This window comes from Myiozetetes cayanensis, unplaced genomic scaffold (assembly GCF_022539395.1).
Source record: "Myiozetetes cayanensis isolate MyiCay16 unplaced genomic scaffold, myiCay2020 scf30, whole genome shotgun sequence".
NCBI classification, from domain to species: domain Eukaryota; kingdom Metazoa; phylum Chordata; class Aves; order Passeriformes; family Tyrannidae; genus Myiozetetes; species Myiozetetes cayanensis.
Genome location: NW_026087522.1, coordinates 4115799 through 4135353, shown reverse-complemented (window position 1 = coordinate 4135353; position 19555 = coordinate 4115799). Strand labels below are relative to the sequence as shown.

The 19555-nt window shown below is 56.5% G+C and overlaps 1 protein-coding gene across 10 annotated transcripts in view; it reads left to right on the top strand.

Annotated features, from left to right (window-relative positions):
- Window positions 1-4490: 4490 nt before the first annotated feature.
- TSPOAP1 (TSPO associated protein 1) overlaps window positions 4491-19555 on the top strand; it is a 60202-nt gene continuing 45137 nt past the window's right edge. For 3 of the 10 annotated variants that reach the window (XM_050325959.1, XM_050325953.1, XM_050325958.1), the window contains exons 1-3: window positions 4499-5136; window positions 17100-17207; window positions 18644-18772. In XM_050325959.1, coding sequence (XP_050181916.1) covers window positions 4849-5136; window positions 17100-17207; window positions 18644-18772 — 525 coding nt within the window. In that variant the 5' untranslated portion in view covers window positions 4499-4848. Of the gene's footprint in view, window positions 5137-17099; window positions 17208-18643; window positions 18773-19555 lie in introns of all 10 variants that reach the window. The other 7 variants (XM_050325957.1, XM_050325954.1, XM_050325956.1 and 4 more) reach the window with 4 other exon arrangements.

Genomic DNA, 19555 nt, shown 5'->3' with positions numbered 1-19555 from the left:
CCCTCTGAGACCAGAGTGTTGCTTAGATGGGGTCCCCACCACGGGCTCCCCACCATGGGGACAAGTCAAAGGAGCCCCCTGTGACCAGGGTGCAATTTAGGTGGGGTGGCCTCATGGGGACATAGTAAAGAGGGGCCTCTGTAGTGCGGATGGGATTTGAGGGACAGAGGTGGAGTTTGAGGTGGGAACTTGCCCTTGGGATCCAGACAAGGGGGTCCTCTGAGACGAGGATGGGGTTTGAAGGGCAACAATGGAGTTCAAGGTGGAATCTCCCCCCATAAGGACAAGGCAAGGGGGTCCTCTGTGAATGGGAGAGGGTATGAGGTGGATTCTCCCTGTGGGGGCAAAGCAAACACACCCTCTGTACCCAGGGTGATCAAAGACAGGGGGTGATGGGGCTTGAGGGGGGCCCCCACCAGCAGGGACAAGGCAACTGGGTTCTCTGTGACCAGGATGGGGACTGAGGTGGGTTCCCTACTCTGGGGACAAGTTGAAGCGGTCTCTTATGACCAGGATGGAGTATTAAGTGGAACCCTCCTTGAGGGACAAGTGAAAGCTTACTCCTCTGACCAGGATGGGTCTGATGCAGGGTCCTTCCTTTGGGGACGAGTCAAAACTGTCCCCTATGACCAGGATGGGGTACTAGGTGGATTCCCTGCTTTGGGGACAAAGTGAGAATGTCCCTTGTGCCCAAGATAGCGCTCGAGGTGGGACGATGTGGTATGAAGTAGGGTGTCCCCCGTGGGGACAAGGCTGTCCCCTGCGCTCAGGAGGGGGTTTCTGGGGAGACAAGGGAGGGCAAGGCAGGATCCCCCGGTGGGCATGAGGATGTCCCCCCTCAGGCTGGCACAGCTCTGCGAGGCAGGAGGTGACACTGCCAGAGGCTCTCTGTCCCCGGGGGCAAGGCCAGCCCTGCAGTTTGCCAGCCTGGCCACGCTGGGGCCGGGCCACGTGCGGGGTGCGGGCGGTGGCCCCGCGCGGGCGGAAGCGAGCGCAGCGCTGGAGCGGAGCGGCCACCGGACAGCGGCTGAGAGACAGTGCAGTCACCCATAAAGTAGAAAGCACTACTAAACAGCACTGCAGGGTGTAGTGTTTCCTACTTTATGGATGAGTGTACTGTGGGCTACGGAGAAGAGAAGCACCGCCACCGCCACGTGCCTGTCACGAGCTGCGCGCGCCCCGACAGCAGAGGACGGGTCGTGCCCTGCTCACGGGAGGGGGTCCAGGCTTGGCCACCCACCCCATGAGCTCCACCACCCTTGCCAGGCTGCAGATGGTCTGCTCGTCCCTCCAGCACCTGGGGGGGACAGGGGCCACGTGGCCCAGTGTCCCAGCTGCGTGGCCAAGGGGCCCGTCCCATCAGAGCTCACACCACGCTGGGAGCCCAGGTAGGCAGCAGAGCCTCCAGTTCTTATTCTTTCCCCCCTCATCTTCATTCCCCACGTGGTGACACCTTGGGAAGAGCTGGACAGTGTCCCCATGTGCAGCGGGGACAGGCACAGGAGGCAGAGGAGGGCTCCTGATGATTTCTGGATTCAGCAGGGCGAGGGACTGCTAAATAAAACTTCTTTTGGCATTGACCTTGTGGATTTTTGTATTCAGTTCCTGGGAAATGCAAAACTGGGGAAGAGCTCCTGGCAGTACCCAGGGCCACATGCAGAGGGGTCATCCCAGTTTGCCCACGTTCTGAGCTCGGGGGGTGGCCTTAGGAGGGTCATGGGTGGGATGGGGGCTGGCAAATCTCAGCCTATGGACATGGGACTGTCCCCTTTAGTCCCGAGGGCTGTGGTCAAAGGCCATGTGGAGCCAAGAGACGCTCCTACAATCCCAGTCTCCCCTCCAGCCACAAACCCCTGGCCTGTGTTTTCTGGGGGTGGGGGTCCTAAAACCAGGCTGGCTTCCAGGGATGCAGGAGGAGGGTCCCTGTTCCCAAACATCATCTCCCAAACCCCTCCAGGCACCTTCTCCCTTGGCTTTGTCATCCCCTCCCCTGTCTGGGGGAGAGAGCATCTAAAAATAGTAGAAAAAATATACCAAAAACACACATTTTTTTAATTGCATTTTTGAGCCCAAACATCGGTTGAAAGTTTCCACATTTTGTAAAACTTCTTGTGATGGTCTCGGAATCATTTTGGAGGGGGTTACTGAGTTTGTGGTAGTTGTTTTTTTTCCCTTTGCCCCCTCCCTGGGCTGGCCAGAAAGGACAGGGATGTTTTACTTCTCCTCGCTCTGTCCCAGCTTTCCCACATTCCTTGGGTTTGTGGCTGTTCAAAGGGGATGTGGAAGGGGAAAAAAAAATCAAATCAAAACTGTCGTCATGGTCACAAGGAGACAAGTTTTTTAAACAGCAAAAATGAAGAAGGGCTAAAAAAACCCCAAACCCAAGCAGCCAGTGCTGACCGCCCTGAGCAGCTTTCGGTTTGTGAGCTCTGGGAGGGAAAAGCGAGTTCAGATTTTAACAGGCAGAAGTTTTGAAAATTCACCTCCTAATAATGACTGTTCAAGTATTAGGAAGGGTAAAGAGCCAGTGTTCATGACCAAGGATTATTGTGGTTATATATTACAGCTACTCAGCAGTCACTGCTGGGGGAGACTTGGGGAACGTGGCTCTTGCTGAGAGCAGCAAAACAGAAACTGCTACTTTTTTCCTATTAAAAAAAAAAAAAGCCACAAAACCAAAAACCTCCTTTTTTTTTTTTTTTTTTTTTTTGTGCCCTCCCTCTATCCTGGTGGTGTTTCAGCAGGTTCCCATGAAGACACATGTCCTGTCCATATTGGGGTGAGCTCCTGCTCTCCAAAGGACCTGGGCACGTTCATCTGGGTCCTGGTTGATGCTGCACAAGCTGTGCAGTCCCTCCTGCTCTGCAGACCCCAAAATGCCCTCAGCAGGGCAAGGCTTGGTCCCTGGCCCCTCTTTCTCCAGGACAGCAGGTCCCAGCAGTTTCATGGAGCCAGGTGGGTCTGGCAGTGGTGAGTGGGAGAAGCAGAAAGGAGTCTGTGGCTGCAGAATGTCCCAGAGGAGACAAATGTGTTGGAGGGTTCAGAGGAGGGTTCAGAGGAGAGTTCTGAGGGGACCAAACTCCCCGAGGCCATGAGATCTTATCAGGGAGCACTTCCCATCCTGCCTCTCGCCTCCTGCTAATGAAACCTGCTTGTTCTGTCTTGTCAGGAAGCTGAGCAGTGCCTGGGCCTCCTTCCACACTCGTGCAGCACCTGCAGATCCTGCCTGGTGCCTCCTCGGGGGAAACATTTGTGGGTAGAAACCGGGGGATTCCAGCAGTGGGATCTATCCTGACCTGTTCCTGGAGCAGAAGGAGTCACTTAAACTGGGGGTTTGAAGGTAGATGAGACTAAAAAACACAGGAAGGTGGGATCAGTTATCTGGAATCTTCCCCCTTGGGTTTGGGATCAGCAAGCCTTGCTCTGCAGTGGGTCAAGCTTTGGACTGGGCTGGGGAGCAGGGGGCAGACAGATGTCCCCCAGGGTGGCCCAGTGGCTTTCCCCTGAGCATCACGAACGCTGAGCAGCCTGATGGATGATGTGATCTTCATCAAAGACACAGCCAGGCAGGGAGGAGGCAGAGACAGGGCATGTCAGCCCGCTCTGTGTGCTCAGAGATGGCAGTGTCCGCTTTGCTGGAGCGTTATGCTGCTAACTCGTGTCTGCCTGGATCAGATCAGCCCCTCAGCCCTCCCTCCTTGCCCACACCACCCTCTGCCTCTTGTCCTGCTCATGCTGCAGGCAGGGACCAGCAGCTTTCAGCAGTGGGTTGTTTCCAGCACAGTGTGTCAGTGAGGGGCTGAGGTTCAGCTCACACAGAGGGAAGGTGTGTGAACATCCCCGGGGCAGAGCTGGGCATTCCTGGGGCAGAGCTGGGTATGACAAAGGCAGAACAAGGAGTCCTGGAGTAGACCCAGGTATCCCTGGGGCAGAGCTGGGCATCCATGAGGCAGAGATGGGTATGACCAGGGCAGAGCTGGGCATTGCTGGGGCAGAGCAGGACATTCCTGGGGCACAGCTGGGCATCCCTGGGGCAGAATTGGGCATCCCTGGGGCAGAGCTGGGGCAACCCCGGGGCAGAGCCAGGAGTCCTGGGGCACAGCTGGGCATTGCTGGGGCAAAGATGGGCATACTGGGACAGAGCTGAGCATCCGCGGGGCGAAGTCAGGCATCCCCGGGGCACAGCGGGGTATCCCTGAAGCAGAGACATCCTGGGGCAGAGCCGAACATCCCCGGGGCAGAGCCGAGCAGGGGCTGGGGCCGGTGCGGTGCCAAACCCCGATGCCAGTGGGGTGCGGGGGGGGATGCTGCGGTGCGGGGGATCCGGGATCGGCCCGTCCGCCCCCCCCTCTGCCGCCGCCTCATCAATAGGCACCAGACCCCGCTCCCGCAGCGTTGCCGTGGAAACCGGCGCAGCCGCCGCCATTGGCGGCCCGGGGCGCGGCGCAGCCCCCCCGGGGCCCGGCCCGGCTCCGTATTGATGACTCGGCAGCGGCTGCGGCGGGGGCTGCCCGGGCTGAGGGGCTGCCAGCTCCCCCGGCCCCTCCGCCACGTCATGGGGCCGGGGGCGGCGGGGGGCTGAGGGCGGCGGGAGCAGCGACCGCGCAGGGCTGCGTGGAGCGAGCCATTCCCGGTGCGGGACCGAGCTATTCCCGGTGCGGGACCGAGCCAGCCCCGGTGCGGGGATGCTGCTGCTGCCGCCGGCCCCGGCCCCGGCGCGGGGGAGCGCGGCCCGAGCTGCTCCCACCGCCGCCGCCGCCGCCCTGATGCCCTCGGCTCTCCCGTGCCGGCTCCCGGAGCCCCGCGGAGCCCTGCCCGGAGCGGAGTGAGCCCAGGGCTGCCCCAGCCATGCAGGAGCCGGAGCGGGGGGTGCCCAGCTCTGCCCCCGCCGCGGGCGATGCCGCCCCCGCCGCCCCCGCCTGCCCGGAGCTGGACACGCGTGACGGCGCGGGGGGTGACAGGGACACGGCCGGCTGCCGGCTTCCCACGGGATCGGAGCGGGACGGAGCACCCCAGCCCCAGGAAGAGTCCGCCGGGACCCCCAGCGTCCCCCCACCGGACCCGCAGCGGGTTCACTCGGCACCGGAGCTCATAAGACCGCTGCGAGCGATGGAGCGCACGGACAGACCCCCCCAGGTAAGGCGGGGGTGGCGGTGCGTTGGCTCATTTTGGGGCGAGAGGCATCGAGGAATCGCGGGGATGCTGCCTCGGTACGAGACCGGCACGGGCAATGGGTGCGCTGGGCTGCGGCTGAGCCACCCCCAAAACCTTCCCCGTGGGCTGGGAGCTGCCACAGCCGCTGCCACGCACCCCAGGAGAGAAAGAGCTGCTGCCTCCGCTGGCCTTCCATAGGGATTTCCAGCTGCCTGGAAGGCGCTGGAGCGGGTGCGGGGTCTCGCCGAGCCCACCCGGAGCAGACACAGCCGCTGCACCAGCCCAGCTGAGCCGTGCCTGCGGCATCTCCTCGCTCCGGCAGCATCAAAGGCTCTGCATGCAGGTCGTGGCAGAGACACGATTCACTCACTGTCACTGTTACCCCCTTCCAGAGTATCCCCTCTCCACTCCAGGGAGCCCCTGAGGGCTTGGGGGCACCTTCACTGCAGGAGGAACCTGTCCCTGAGGGCAGCCCCGGGCACCTCGGGGCAGTGCAGCGTCAGTCCCTTGCAGCATCTCCCTAAAAACAGCGCAAACAGCTCCTCAGGGTCTCACCTCCTCCACCCAGGTCACAAAAGTTCATCAGCTCACCCTGCTCAGGACAGCTTGCCCTTCTTTCCCATGGGGAACAGTAACCATCTTCCTGGGGTCCCCTGGGATCTGGGAGTGCTCTTAAACAGGACAGAAATCAGCTTTTGGCCTTCGGGAGGGAGAGGGGCTGAGCAGAGCGGGCTGGGGTTTAGCAGGAGGGTTTTGAGCAGGCTGTGCTGTGCAGCTGAGCCCAGCTGGAGCTGCCTGAGGGAGGAAGGGCACCGCTGGAAACACATCAAGGGACAGCAGGATTTCAGTCCAGCACAGTTTCTTATGGGTCTGTTTTGAAGGGCTGTTTATTGTGATGTTTAGGGAAAGGCCACATTGAACCAGGCACCCTAGGGCTGCCTCTGACCCCAGCCCTGGCTGTGCCAGAGGCACCTCAGCCAAAAAATGGGGCTGCAGAATGGGAAGGATTTCTGCTCCCACCCCTCTTTTGCATCCCAGGAGTCAAATTGGTTGTGCCAGACTTACTGTCTTCAGAGAATCCCAGAATGGTTTGGGTTGGAAGGCACCTTCAAGATCACCTGGTTCCACTCCCTGCCATGGGCAGGGACAACTTCCACTAGACCAGGTTGCTCCAACCCCCATCCAACCTGGCCTAGGACACTTTCCTTCAGGAGAGCCAGAATAGGTGCTGTGTCCTGGTGGGAGCCTGGGTGGGAAGGCTGGGAATGGCAGAGGGGCAGGTGGCTGGTTCAGAAGGGTGTTTGTGGGTGCTCCAGCAGCTGAACAGCACCTGTGGGGAGGGGGCTGTGCACCAGCCCTCGATGATCCTTGCAGTGGGTCCCCCATGATCCAGCTGTGCATCCAGGGGTGGTGGAGGAGGGGGTGAGGACCCCGCTTGGTGTCTGTGGTGGTGACTGCTGAGCACGTGCCAGACAGTTTGCCTCGATCCTTGGGCTGCTTTGAGTGTTTCCCATGATCCTGGAGGCTCCTGGCTGGGTGGGTGACTCCGATTTCCCTTCCCACTCCCATGGGGTTGTGGCAACACCGTGGCAGTACCATCAGTCTGTGGTGGCACTGGTGGCACTGGTGGTGCTGGGGTGGTGCTGTGGGACCTGGTGTCATTCTGCTGTATCGTGGCACTGCTGCAGTGGCACCGTGGTGGGGCTGGTGGTACCATGGCAGTACCATCCTTAACACTGGCATTGATCCCTAGAAAGGTTACCTTGTCTTTTCCTGGGGGAAAAAAAAAATTAATCCAGCAGCTCCTCCTGGAGCCAAATGGGTTTAGGGATGGGAAAGGCTTCCAGCCACAGCAGAGCAAGGGCTGGTGCTGCTGGGATATGGAGCCACATCCTCCAATCCACTTCCTAGGGAATGAGGGGCTCATACAGCTGGAGCAGGGGGGGCTCAAACAGCTCCCCTCCAAAACACAGCTCCCCCTGGCCAGGCTGGGACATGCACTGTGTCTGGAGCTGGGCTTCCTTTAGGACATTTGTCCTTGGGTTGTCAGAGCTGCACTCTGTGAACAGGACAGCTGCCTCCAGGGAGAAATCTCCTGGTGTGGGGAAGAGCCTCCTGAGGGCTCCTCGCTGACAGAGCTCATTAAAGATGTTGATTTTATGATGAAGCTCCTGCCGTGTGTCCCGGCCTCTGCTGCTGCTGTTCTGCCATTCCCTCAGGGACAGAGCAGGGACAGACATTAAGACTGTCTGTAGGTCAAGTTCATCTTGGCTTCCTTGCCAAGGGAGTGCAGAGGGTGGAGAGCTCTTGCCCTTCTCCCATTTGGGAGCTGGCAAGGAATACCTGGAGTAAGAGGGGTGGGCTGGGGACACTCCTGGAGTTCCCATCCAGCCCCTGCCCCCAGCAGGCTCCAGAGCCTTGATCATATCCTGAGCAGGCAAGTGTTGAGTATCTCCAAGGGCTGGGATTGCACCAGCTCTCCTACCCTGTCCCAGGGTTGGGTGGGACCATTCCCACCCCGTGGAGAGGAATGATCTGCATAGATCTGCTGGGAATTTTCCTTGCTGAGGCTTGTGCCCACATCTTCCCATGCATTTTCCACATGCCCCTGCATCCTCCAAGGCACTGCAGGGTTTCCCAGCTCCTCAGCAGAGCAGTGTGTCCCACCATGGCACCACTGGATGCCTCCTGGGGGCTGTCACAAGTGTATCCTTGTCCTGGGCCTTAGGCATGGTCCTGCTCTCCAAAATCTCTGTGTGGACACAGGAGGTAAGAAATGACTTTCCTGCTGAGAATCTCCAGGCAGTGCAGGGTTAGGATCCCAATCCAAATAATGAATATCAGAGGAGGAGAAAAACGCTGTGTGTGTAGGAAGAGCAGGGTTACAGTGGCACAGATACAGTCTGGCTAGGAATTGGAAAGTTCCCAGAATGCTGTCAGATGGATTTTAGAGCACTTCCCACAAGAGCTCAGCTGCCTGCATCTCCTATGGGATGCTGCTCCAGTGGGATTTGCTTTGGCCCTGGAAAATTTGGGGTGGTCTGGGAGTGGGTTGCTGAAGGAAAGTTGCATTCCCTCCTGGTGCATTGGAGGACGGGAGAGCAGCAAGGTCATTCACTTTCTGCATATTCCCTGCATCTCCCCTTCCAGAATTACTCATCTGCACAGTCTTTCCAGCCACACTCATGGAAGGGATGAGCTCAGCTGCTGACCATAGCCCTGTTCCCATCCCAGGAACCACAAGAGCAAGGGGCACACTTTGGGTGCTCTGAATTGGCTCTCGTGGCTCCTTCTCGATCTCCAGAGGTTGCTTTGGATTTGCATTTCTTAAAAGCCAAGCCTCAGCTTCCCTTGAGGTCATGTGGAGCTGAGAATACTCAATAAATCCATAAAACCTGACTGAAAATGCTTAAACCAAGGAGCCTTCCAGTGAGGAGGAATTTAAATATCCACAAAAAAACCTGTTGGTCCCAGTGGGGCTTAATAACACAAAGCACAGACACGGGAAGAATTATAAAATGCTGGTAAAGATCCCCCACGTCAAGCACTCAGGCCAAGCTGCATTTAATGATAAGCTCAGTGTCTTTTGCAGGAATTTGTGGCCTTTCAGGAGCTTCAAATTTTCCTCTGGCAAAGCTGGAAAACTGTTAATTTAATGTCTGAGGGTGTGTAGAGCTGCACCCTTGGCTAGGAAGGGTAAGGTCAGCAGAATAAAAGATGCCAGTGGGACAAGAAGATCTTGGGCAATGGAGCCAGTTCGTGCTGTACAGACCATTTCCCGCAATCCCAATCAGAAGATTGTGTTCTATTTTGCTAAAAACCTGAGTAAATTAATTTTTCTTGGCTTGGCAGTGCTCAGCCTCATGCAAATGCCTTAGTGCTGTTTGCTGCAGCACTGTGGATGCACAGCCACCCTCAGGTGTCTGCCTGCCAGGAATGAATGGAAAACAAGGCAAAGTGAGGCTGTGAAGGGGAAGGTAATGTTCATTTTGGCTTTTTCTCTAATTAAGCTCATGCCCTCTGTGCAAAGACACGTCCAAATGGCTTGGCCAGGGATGTGGAGGATCAGGGACATCAGCCTTTGCCTCCTCGCGTTGTCCTTGGCTCCTCTGGGCTGGTGGTGACAAATGGGATTTGGGATGGGGCTGTCCCCCCATGTTGGTGTTGTTCATCACCACACTGTGATCCCTCACCCCAGGATCCTTCTCCTTTCCCCCTCAGGACATTTTTGAGGGGACTCCCCAATGTCTTGGCTCCCTGGTGTCCTCTGGCTGTAACGTCCCTTCCTGCAGGAATAACGTGAGGTGAAATGGCTCGTGCAGTGCTGCAGCCTTGTTGCCCTCCCCCTGCTGTGAGTGCAGGCCTTCTGCATCCCAGCCATCTGCTCAGAGCTCTGGGAAACCACCCTTTGGAGCATCAGTTGGTGTGTCTGCTGCTGCTCCTGCCATTCAGGTTTCCTTATGGATCACTGAGCAGCACCTCTGGCTCTGTGAGGGGGTGCAAGGGGATGATTTTCCCCTTTATCTCTTGTTACAGCTGTTGGAGATTTGGGGCTTCCCAGTCTGGAACAAAATCCTACAAATATCCCAAGTGAGTTCTTGTTTTACCAAGAGGGGCAAGGAACTGATTCTGACAAAGAATCATGGAATGGTTTGGGTTGGAAGGGACCTTAAAGCTCATCTAATTCCGCCCCTGCCATCGGCAGGGACACCTTCCACCAGCCCAGGTTGCTCCAAGCCCCGTCCAACCTGGCCTTGGACACTTCCAGGGATGGGGCAGCCACAGCTTCTCTGGGCAACCTGTGCCAGGGCCTGCCCAACCTCACAGGAAAGAATTCCTTCCTAATATCTCATCGTGCCAAAGCCTCGGAACCAGAGCAGGTTTTCAGCCAATGTGACCCAAAAGAAAAGGCGCTCTCGGCCCTGGGAAACTTCAAGTGATTTGGAAAACAGGAAGAGGTGGGGGAGAACTGCAGAGCAGATTTCTGGGGAAAAAAATTGCTGTGCACACCAAATCTGCCCCTCCAGCTCTCTTGACATGCCCTCCAAGGTGGAAGAGCACATTTGCCTCTTCAGAGCTGACCGTGGTGGGGAATCCAGTCCTTCCACTCAAAGAAAGGAGACTGGTGACCATGGATGTTGCTGCTGGTGGGAAGTGACTTCCCAAGCCGTGATCCTGTTAGAGGGTTGAGGCACTTCTGTATGGGCAGGGGATTTACTGAGCTGCAGCTCCACGGCTTCCCAGGGTGAAGCCAGAACTCTCACGCCTTGCTTGGGAGTGTTTCTTTGGATTAGAGTTTCTGTTACAAGAAAGATGAGATACCAGAGAACAATCACCCCCACTCCAGCCATCAAATAGCAAACCTGGAAAGCACACAATTTTATCATTCTTCCCCAGGGTTTTTGGGTTTTTGTGTGGTTTTTTTGTTTTGTTTTGTTTTGTGTGTGTTGTTTTTGTTTGTTTGGTTTTGGTTTTTTGGGGTTTTTTTTGCATGCTCACAAAATAGAATTATCTGACACATGGTGTCCAAAAAGAGTCCAGATGCTCCATAAAGACCTTGGGGTGGTCTGGGCCTGAGCTTGCAGAGCTGGGAGCTGAAGACTGACCTTTGTTCACATCTAAGCAACAAAAAAACTCCCAAAATATTTATAGGATGCCAATGGCCATGTTTTAGCTCACATGATTGGCAATGTGCATGAGTACACAAGCAGCAGAGGTTGCAAAGTCTTTCTGTGTTTGCACTGAAGTTGTTCACACATTTGCTTCCCACATCTTCTACATTTTGCTTCTTTTTGTGTGTTGTTGGTTTGTTTTTTTTTTTTTTAATTACTTTCCCTAGTGGTAATGCCATTGCATGAGCTGCTTCTGTGCAGATTCAATGATTTGCTCAGCAGTACCCAGAAAGTTCTGCAGTGGGGGAGGGGGGGAAAGGCAGCTTAGCTATCTTGGCTTCTGCCAAGCCAGGTTTTTTGGGGCACAGCCTGACTTTCACACGTTCCCAGGCTGAGCAGTGAAACACCAACACCATTAACTGTCCCCTGAGTGTGGTGGGGATAGAGCACAGTCCTGCTTTACCAGAGCTTGGCCAAATCTTTCTGGAAGCTGATAAGAGACAAGAGACACTTGTACACTGATGTTAAAAGGGTGGTTGGCAGGACAGGCTTTGCACCTGCTTTTTGCCCTACAAAACCTTTCTCACAAGGTGTGTAGGTGGGAAAGACCCTGCAGGGGACATGGGGGTGCCCAGAGGTCACCGAGTGACCCAAGGGCAGGAGGGTGATGTTGTACTTGAGGAGTGTTGCACAACCCCCTGCTGCAGGTTATCTGATGGATCAGCTGCAGTTTGTGGCCTCACACATCCTGGGATTGCAAAACAATTTGTGTTTGACACCGAGAGAGAGTTGGGTCACAGCTGGGCAAAGCCTGGCTGGGGCCACACACACCTCGCCAGGCCTCTGCTCCAGGCAGGCAGTGTCCAGCTGGGAGCAGTTCCAGCTCTCTGCAGCCCACAGGAGAGCAGGGCCAGAAGCAAAATGAGCAGTGAGGAGACCAGGAGTGTTCAGCCAGATGGGCACTTGCACCCTGAGCAGCACCTTTTCCCACTGGCTCCATCCCTGAGTTTCTCCAAACCCTCCCTTCCTCCCCACTGCCTGCCCTGATTGCTCTCTGGCTGTGAGGGGTGAAGAATCACGTGTGCAGCACCTTGGGAGCCGTTCAGAGCCACCTTCCCAGAAGTCAGGAGGAATTTCAGTAGCATTTTCTCTCATCTCCTTGCAAATCCTCCCGTCTCTTGGATTTGCTGGTGAAGGCGAGGAATTGTGCTGCATTGCACCCTGGACCCGGCTGCAGCCTTGGATTTTGGAGAGCTGATCTTCAGCCTGGAGAGCTTATTTTCCACTCACATTCCTCCCTGCCTCAGTTTTGCAGGAACATTAATTCCTCCCTGACTGGGGAGGCTGGAGAAGCTGAGCTCATCAAAGGACAGCGAGCCAGGGCCATCAGGGCACTGAGCGGATTTTCCTCCTCCTGGAATAGCTGGGTTTGTTTTCCTGGGATTGATAATGGTGCTTCCACAGAGAGTTTAAAGAGGGAGAGGACCCAAATTTGTGAGGCTCCAGTTTTAGCTGCATCTCATTTTAAAGGCCCTGTGAGGAGCACATGAAGAGCTGGCAGTGGTCAGAGGGTTTGCAGGAGAGAAAGCCTGGGGAAATGTAAGGAACAGCAAATATACAGTGACTGTTCATCTGAATACCCCCCTCAATATCTTCCAATTCATGGCTCCAGCACTCCCCATGCTGGAGGCAGGATTTTTGAAGTTAATAGCCTCGGATGGATTTTTTCTTCCTTGAATTTGTGACACGGGGCGATAAAAATCAGACAAATGAGGAAATCACAGAAATAAGGGTGAGTAGTAGGCTGGGAGAGGGGTGGGCAGCAGGAAAAAGTGCTGACTGATGGAAAGGGATGCTGGCAACACGCGGGGCTGTGGGGAAGTGCCCCTGAAGTCAACGGCAGAAGGGAGATGTTTGTGTCTGAAACCAGGAACGGGCGCCAAGTTCAGGGAGGAAGGAGAACAAGCGCAGTGGGACACGGGCTGCCTGTCAGGGAGTGGCAGGAGAACCACGGCCTCATCACAGGGACGATGGCTCTTCCTTCTCCCACACCTCTGGCAGCACTGTCCCTTTTCCCTCAGCAGGGATGGTCCTGCCCCTCGCTGTGCCGGCGGCGGGGTTGGCTCTGCTCACTGACCGAACAGGAGGTGATGCTATTTTTGTCTTGCTTTTGCCAGGCAGTGAGGGCACTGCAGAGGAGCAGCCTATGGAAAATAACTCTGCTCTGTGAGGTGGCCGATTCCCTTGAAACGGGCCGGAAGAGGAGCAAATGGATTGGCAATGACAGGCTTTCATTTCCAAGCGGGGAGGATTGAGAAGTTAAGGGAGCTAATTACCAGAGGCAGGTGGAACGAGCTGCTAAAGGGCTTTGACGTGGTGGAGGCTTGGTGACAATGATTTCAAATGAAGGATTCGTGGTGGATTTAATATATCCAGGCTAGCAGGAGAGCTGGGATAACTTCACCTGGGAAGGTGCCTGCAGAGTGGGGGTTGGTGTTCAGAGATGGCTTTTGCAAAGCAAACCCAGCAGCTGGACCCGGCTGGGCTGCAGATGGGGAAGTCACTGCAGGGACATCCTGCAATTACGTGTGGTTTATTCCTCTTCAAACTGTGAGTGGGTTATACACCTTCAAATTGGGCATGGTTTAAAATCAGCCACGAGCCCGCCACCTGGTAAATCCCTCCTCCCTGTCTGGCTCTCCACAGGGATTTTAAAGCAAGGCTGGCTTTAGGCTTTGGTAGTTCCCCAGGGCTGGCAGGGGGAAGCCCCCGGGGCTGGGCTGTGCCAGGCTGTGCCCAAAACCGCATTGCAGAGCCGGGTTCAGGCAGCTCCTGTCGTCCTCACCACGTGTGATTTACTGTCCCCCAACGGCCTCCTGCAAGTTTTCCGCAGGACTTTCAGGACTGTGCTGGATTCTGGCTGCTCCAGAGAGATTTTGCCTGCGTGACCCATTTAGCAGCCTGGCTGGGCACCTCTCCCTGCAAAAGCTGCTGCAGCTCTGCGTGTCCTTTTGAAGCTTTCAGGTGAAAAAGCAGCAGTTCTCTCGCAGCTTCCATGCTGAGGCTTCTCTTTGTTTGCTGTTCTCACGCACCCCGGAGAAACTGTATTTTGGGCTCTACCTGCCAAAAGAGGCGACAGATGTTGCCAACTCCCGTGTAGCAGAGGCTTCAAAGCCATGTGCCAGCTGCTCTCCTCCCTCAGCATCCCTGCTGCTCTGTTCCTGCAGAAACTTTCCCCCTGGCCAAAGAACATGTCACTTGGGTTCCTTTTTTAGTGGCTGAGGATATTCCCGACCCGGGGCGTGCGGCTGCCTGGAGACCCTCCCCGTGGTGTCAGCTCTGCCTCTGCTCGCTGAAACCTCCCCGACCGAGGCGTGTGCCTGGATTTCGGCTCCTGCTGACACTTCGGACACTTCCTCGGGCTGAGTCACTCTCGGGGGGGAGCCTCTTGCCTCTCCTGCCCAACAATCTCCTGCAGCTCCCCGGGAAAGGCGCCGTGGGAGCGCCGAGCGCGGCTGCGCCGCGCGGAGCGGGATCCTTGAGGAACAGCGGAGCGCTTCGGAAATTAAAAGCCATTTCATTATAGGAAATGAATGTTTAATGAGCGTGGGATGACGTCTAGACAGCCCCTCGGCTCCAGACTCTGGGAGGAGGGCTCAGCTGACGCACCAGCGCCGGCTCAGAGCCCAGGGGGAGGTTTGGCAGAGCTTCCCCGGGCACGGAGGTCCCGATGTGGGACAGACATCCTGGCACAGCGAGGAGCTCCTGCCTCCACGCCTTCTCGCTGCAGATGCCCCTCGTGCCTCTCTGGGCAGAGCCCCAAGGATCTGTGGCCACAGAGGGACGTGCTGGCAGGGGGAGGCTTGGCCGAGTGCCTGGAGCACACAGCCACACTCCCCTGCTCCCCGGGGAATGGGAAAGGACATCCCAGCCTTTTCCATGTCATGGGCTCTGGAGTCGTGACACGAAACCTGGGATGACGTGGGGACAGCCTGGCAGGGTGGGGGTGAGTACTTGTGAGCCTTTGCATCCTGCCCCAATGAAGATGATTTATGGCTACAGAAATGGGGGTTTAAATGCAGAAATTTGGATGCAGGTCCCCAAAAGATCCCCCTGCCATGCTGGAAATGCTGATTGTCCTCTGCAGAAGCTCCGTGCTGCCCATGTCAGAGGTCCTGGTTGCCTGGTGGGGAGAGGCAGGAGCACATCAGCTCCTCCAGGAAAGCTCTCCAGCTCCCATCCCAGGCACAGAGGTTGCTGGCTCAGTGTGCTCACCCTCGCTCAGTGCAAGCAAACACAGGCATGAATTCTGAGGCCTCTTGGCAGGGGCAAGGAGGTGGAAATAATGCCCTTTGACTTCTTCCCAGGAGCTGCCTGCTTGGCTCTGGGGATGGCAGCAGGGAACCAGCCCAAGGTGCTGCACCTTGGTAGGACCCCCTTCCCTGTGCACCTACCCTGCTCTGTCCCACCTTGTAGCACCAGCAGTGTCCCCTGCATGGATTCCCAGCCTGAAGAAGGGCTTTTGCTGTTCCTGGAGCTGGTGATGGGGGAATGGCTCCCTGGGACACCTCACTGTCCCTGTAAAGCTGCAGGGATGGGATTGATGCCGCAGGATCTGGTGCTGGGCACAGAGCTGTGCACAGGGCTCCCAGGGGAGCTTCTTGGCATCGCCAGGATGCTGAGTTTGAGGAGCTCCTTGGTTCCTGGGCCTACCCTGACCACCCCTGAGAACAGACTTGTTGGAGGTGTGATGTCCCCAGGAATGGTGGCAGCAACAGCACCTTTGTGCCCAGGGGAGAAAAATCCCACATGTGGATAGGAGTACAGTCTCTCTCCATGGGACATGTCACTGAAACCCTGGGATTTCTGCAGGGTGGACATCTACAAATCACTCTGCCAACAGCCTCTGCCTACAAACCACTCTGCACGCCACATCCTGGTGTCTCGGTGATTGGTAGGCCCTGGGGACGCCACCTGAGGCTGATGGGGAGGGCTGGGTGTCATCTTCTGAGGGTTCTTGTTTTCAGCCTCCTTTGCTTGTCTTTTCCTTCCCTGCTTTGCCAAGGCATTTCCATACAGGTGTGGGAGGCTGGGAGAGCCACGGGCCATGGGACTAGGGGTGGACTTTGTGGAACTGGTCTCCTGCTGCATTCATCCAATGGACACAGTTGAGAAACCAAAATACAGCATTGTCCAGAAGCATCATGAGTTTTACCCGGTCTCACACCTCCTAGAGCTGGGTTCCTGTCTGAGTTCTTGCTCCCCAGAAAGCTTGGGTGACATTCCTTTGGGAGCCAAGGGGTGTTTCCCTCACAGCCTCTGTGCACTGAGGAGGTCATGGCCCCTCAGCAGGGTCTTGTTGGGCACTGGGAGCAGGTCCTGCAAGACCTGCCTGGCTGCTGGGAAAACATCTGGCTGGATCTTGCCGAGACACACGGGGTGCTGCTGCCATATGGCAGCTGTGAGGCAACAGCTCTGCCCCGAGCTTTGCTAACACACAGAAATCCTGCCTGGGAGCCTGTGCCGAGCTGCTCTGGGCAGGAAGCAGTAACCACAGAGCTATATATACAGCTCCCAGCAGAGCTGCTGCTGCTGCTGCTGCTTTTGATGTGACAAAACCAAGTTGGTGTTTTGCAAAAAAATCCGGCGTGTCGCCTTCTTCCGGAGCTGACATGGAGAGGGCAGAGCTGGGGCTGGCTCTGGGGGGGCTCCGACGAGGAGAGCTGGGATGGGGAAATGGCTGAGGAGGTCTGGTCGCCTCCAGATCCCACGTGGTGCTGGAGGCCACGGGGTCCCTGAGGCGTGGGGAGCAGCCACGTGTTGGAGTGTCAGTGGCTGTGCTCTGCCCCTCGGCTCCTGCCAGGCTTTCACTGAGCCACTTTGGATGGTGCCACAGCTGAGGATTCCAGGAGAGTCTGGGCTTTCTCCCTGGGTGGAAGCTGAACACCTGGAGATGGCAAATGTCTCCCACAGGGGATGAAGCCAAAGGCCAGTTGTCCCCCAGAGGACATGTAGCCCCTCATCTCCTGAAATAGGCCCCCAGATCCCACCGTGCCCCTTTGCTGCCTGCACCCCGACCCTGCCAGCCCCCTCTGCAGCCAGGCTGGGCTCACTGCAGGGCTGGGCATGAGGTGGTGACCCCTCTGCCCCTGCCCTTGGTAGGTGACACTCTGAGGTGCTGCAGGATCCGTGGTCTGTGCCCCAGGCAGGTGTAGCCCTGCAGACCTGCAGGACCTGTGGTCCCTTTCCTGGGCAGGTGAAGCCCTGAGGTGCTGCAGGACCCTTTCCTGGGCAGGTGGAGCCCCGCTGTGCCTCTCCTGTGCTGTTTTGCAGAGCGGGGCTGACTACGGCTTCCTCGTGAGCCAGAACACGAAGCTCCTGAGTGCCCTGGAGGACCTGCAGCACCGCTGCTCCAGCCTGGCCGAGGAGAACAGCCTGCTGGTGAGCACAGGGCACGTCCTGCACCCTGGCTGGGTGCTGGCATGGGATGCTCCACAGGGAGGGGGAGTCCTGGCCAGGGTGAGCTGCTGTCTGCTGCCAGTTCCAAGAGGTGCCACACACGGGATTATCTGGGCAGGGCCAGAGGGGACAGAGGGTCTGGATGCTCTGGGTGCCATCACGCTGCACCCATCAGCTCGAGCTGGACCTCTTCCTCGAGCTGCAGAGCAGAGCCAGGCAGGGGAGGGGAAGTCGCCCTTATTTCCTCTTTAAATATATTTGATTCTATGAAAAGCAGAAACACTGATTCACTCGGCCTGGTCTCAGGGTGACAGTGCAGCACCGCCCCCTGCTCCCACTGGGGCTCAGCATACTGATCCTCCCCAGCTGCACCCCAGCACCCAACATCAAGCCAGGCTGCCACAGCCTGGGCCTTCTGCCCTGCTCCCCCATCCCTGGCTCTCCAGGCTCATCAGGAAGTACAAAGAGGGGATATTCCCCTCCTGAATCCTCCCTGGAGAGCATCACCCCTTGTCCAGCCCCGCACTCTGGGGATGCAGCCACCCCAGGCCCCTGCAAATTTGGCTGCTCAGCATTTCAGATTTCCATCACCACATTCAAAATGCACATTGTAGATAAGTTTCTTACACCAAAAGCATAAATTCAGCGTGGCTGCACCCCGGGGTTACCCCTTATCAGTGCTCTCGGTTGTAGTGAAGCACGAGCGTGTGAGCTCCCGTCAAATTGGGCTCTCAAAAACCAGCCTCAGCCTTACAGCTGAGCCACCCTTGGTGGGGTCTCACAGGGGTAGGGGGGGAAATAACCATGAGCCTCAGCTGACCTGACATTTCTGCTGATGTGAAAAGACAGCACAACACATCTGGGTTTGACCTTGGGAGAAGGAGCCGTCGGCGAGAGGCGGCTCATTGGAACGGACAGATAACAAATAGAAGGGGATTAAAGAGCAAACAGAATCAATAGGGAGAAAAAGGAAATTTGCTTTGCAAATATCATAAAGTCCTTTGTCACTTCCTCCCGCTCTTGCTTTGGTGTCAAGAGAGAAAAGACAATGGATAAGCTTGTCCTGGAGGTGCAGTACAAATCCACAGGGATGTGCCGAGTCCTGTAACCCCGGGGAAATAAACTGGGAAGGCTTTGGAGGAGAAAGCCCAAAGGGTGGGTGGCCAGGATACACTGATGCTGGAGACATGTTGAGTCCTAGCAGAGCCTGCAACGAGCACGTTGTGGATGGAGAGGGACCACATGGGATGGTCTGGGGATCTCACAGGGAGCAAGAGGTCACATTAACAAAAATAGAGGCAATAACAGCAGACGTTGGTGTTCAGTGGTTTGGGTAGTTCTAGAACTGGTCAGGCAGGACCAGGGACATTGGTTCCTGAGCAGGGGCTTCACCTCCAGCCTCTCTTTCTGTTCTGCAGCGCAGGAGCTGCTTCCCCCAGACGGAGGAGAAGGTGAAGCACCTGAAGAGGAAGAACGCGGAGCTGGCGGTGATCGCCAAGCGCCTGGAGGAGAGAGCCCGGAAACTGCAGGAGGCAAACCTCAAAGTGGTGGGTGCTGGGACCTGCCCTGGCTGGGGAGCTGAGCTGGGGCAGCACTTCTCCAGCAGGACCTTCTGTTTGCCACTTCCATCGAGCTAGAAAGGCCTTTTCTCTCCCTTTTCCTTAAATCTCCAGCAAACACGCTTTGCAAGAGTCCCCAAGCCCAGCCATCGCCAGCTGCTCTGCTCCTGCTCAGGGAGCTGGTCTGAGGAATTTCCTCCTGCTTGGTTTCCTCCCAAAAGGTGATAGTTTAAGTTAATGAATTCGGCTTTCTCTGAAGTCACGAAAATAATTCGTCTGACTTCACCAGAAAGAAACAGGAAGGATTTGAATAAGAAAAGGAGTGCGGTGAAGCAAAACAGGAAGGGGTGAGAGACAGCTCTGCCCCATCCACACCTCGCTCACAGGGCTGCACAAGCCACAGGGGTTTTGCTTTCTCCAACCCAACAGCAGCTTGTTGTGAAGCCTGTAGTGTTTGACACTTTGCAGGAGCAGCAGGAGGTGCCTGTAGGGTGTGGGATCTTGGGCACAGGTTCTTAAAGAGGGATTGCAGTGGAGTAAGGCAAAACCTTCCTTCTGTTGGAAGGAAAGCAGGGATAGAAAGGAAGAAGTGAAAGCTGTGTTGGAGGGAAGGTAGGGAGTTTTCCTGGCTCTCTGTCCCCAGGCACCGTGCTGCCCGTCTGTCACGGGGTTTTGGTACTTGCAGGGCAACAGATGGACTTGTCAGATACCATGTTAAGAGAAACCATTTGATGTACACCCAACAGCCCTGCAGCCCCTCCAGCACCTATA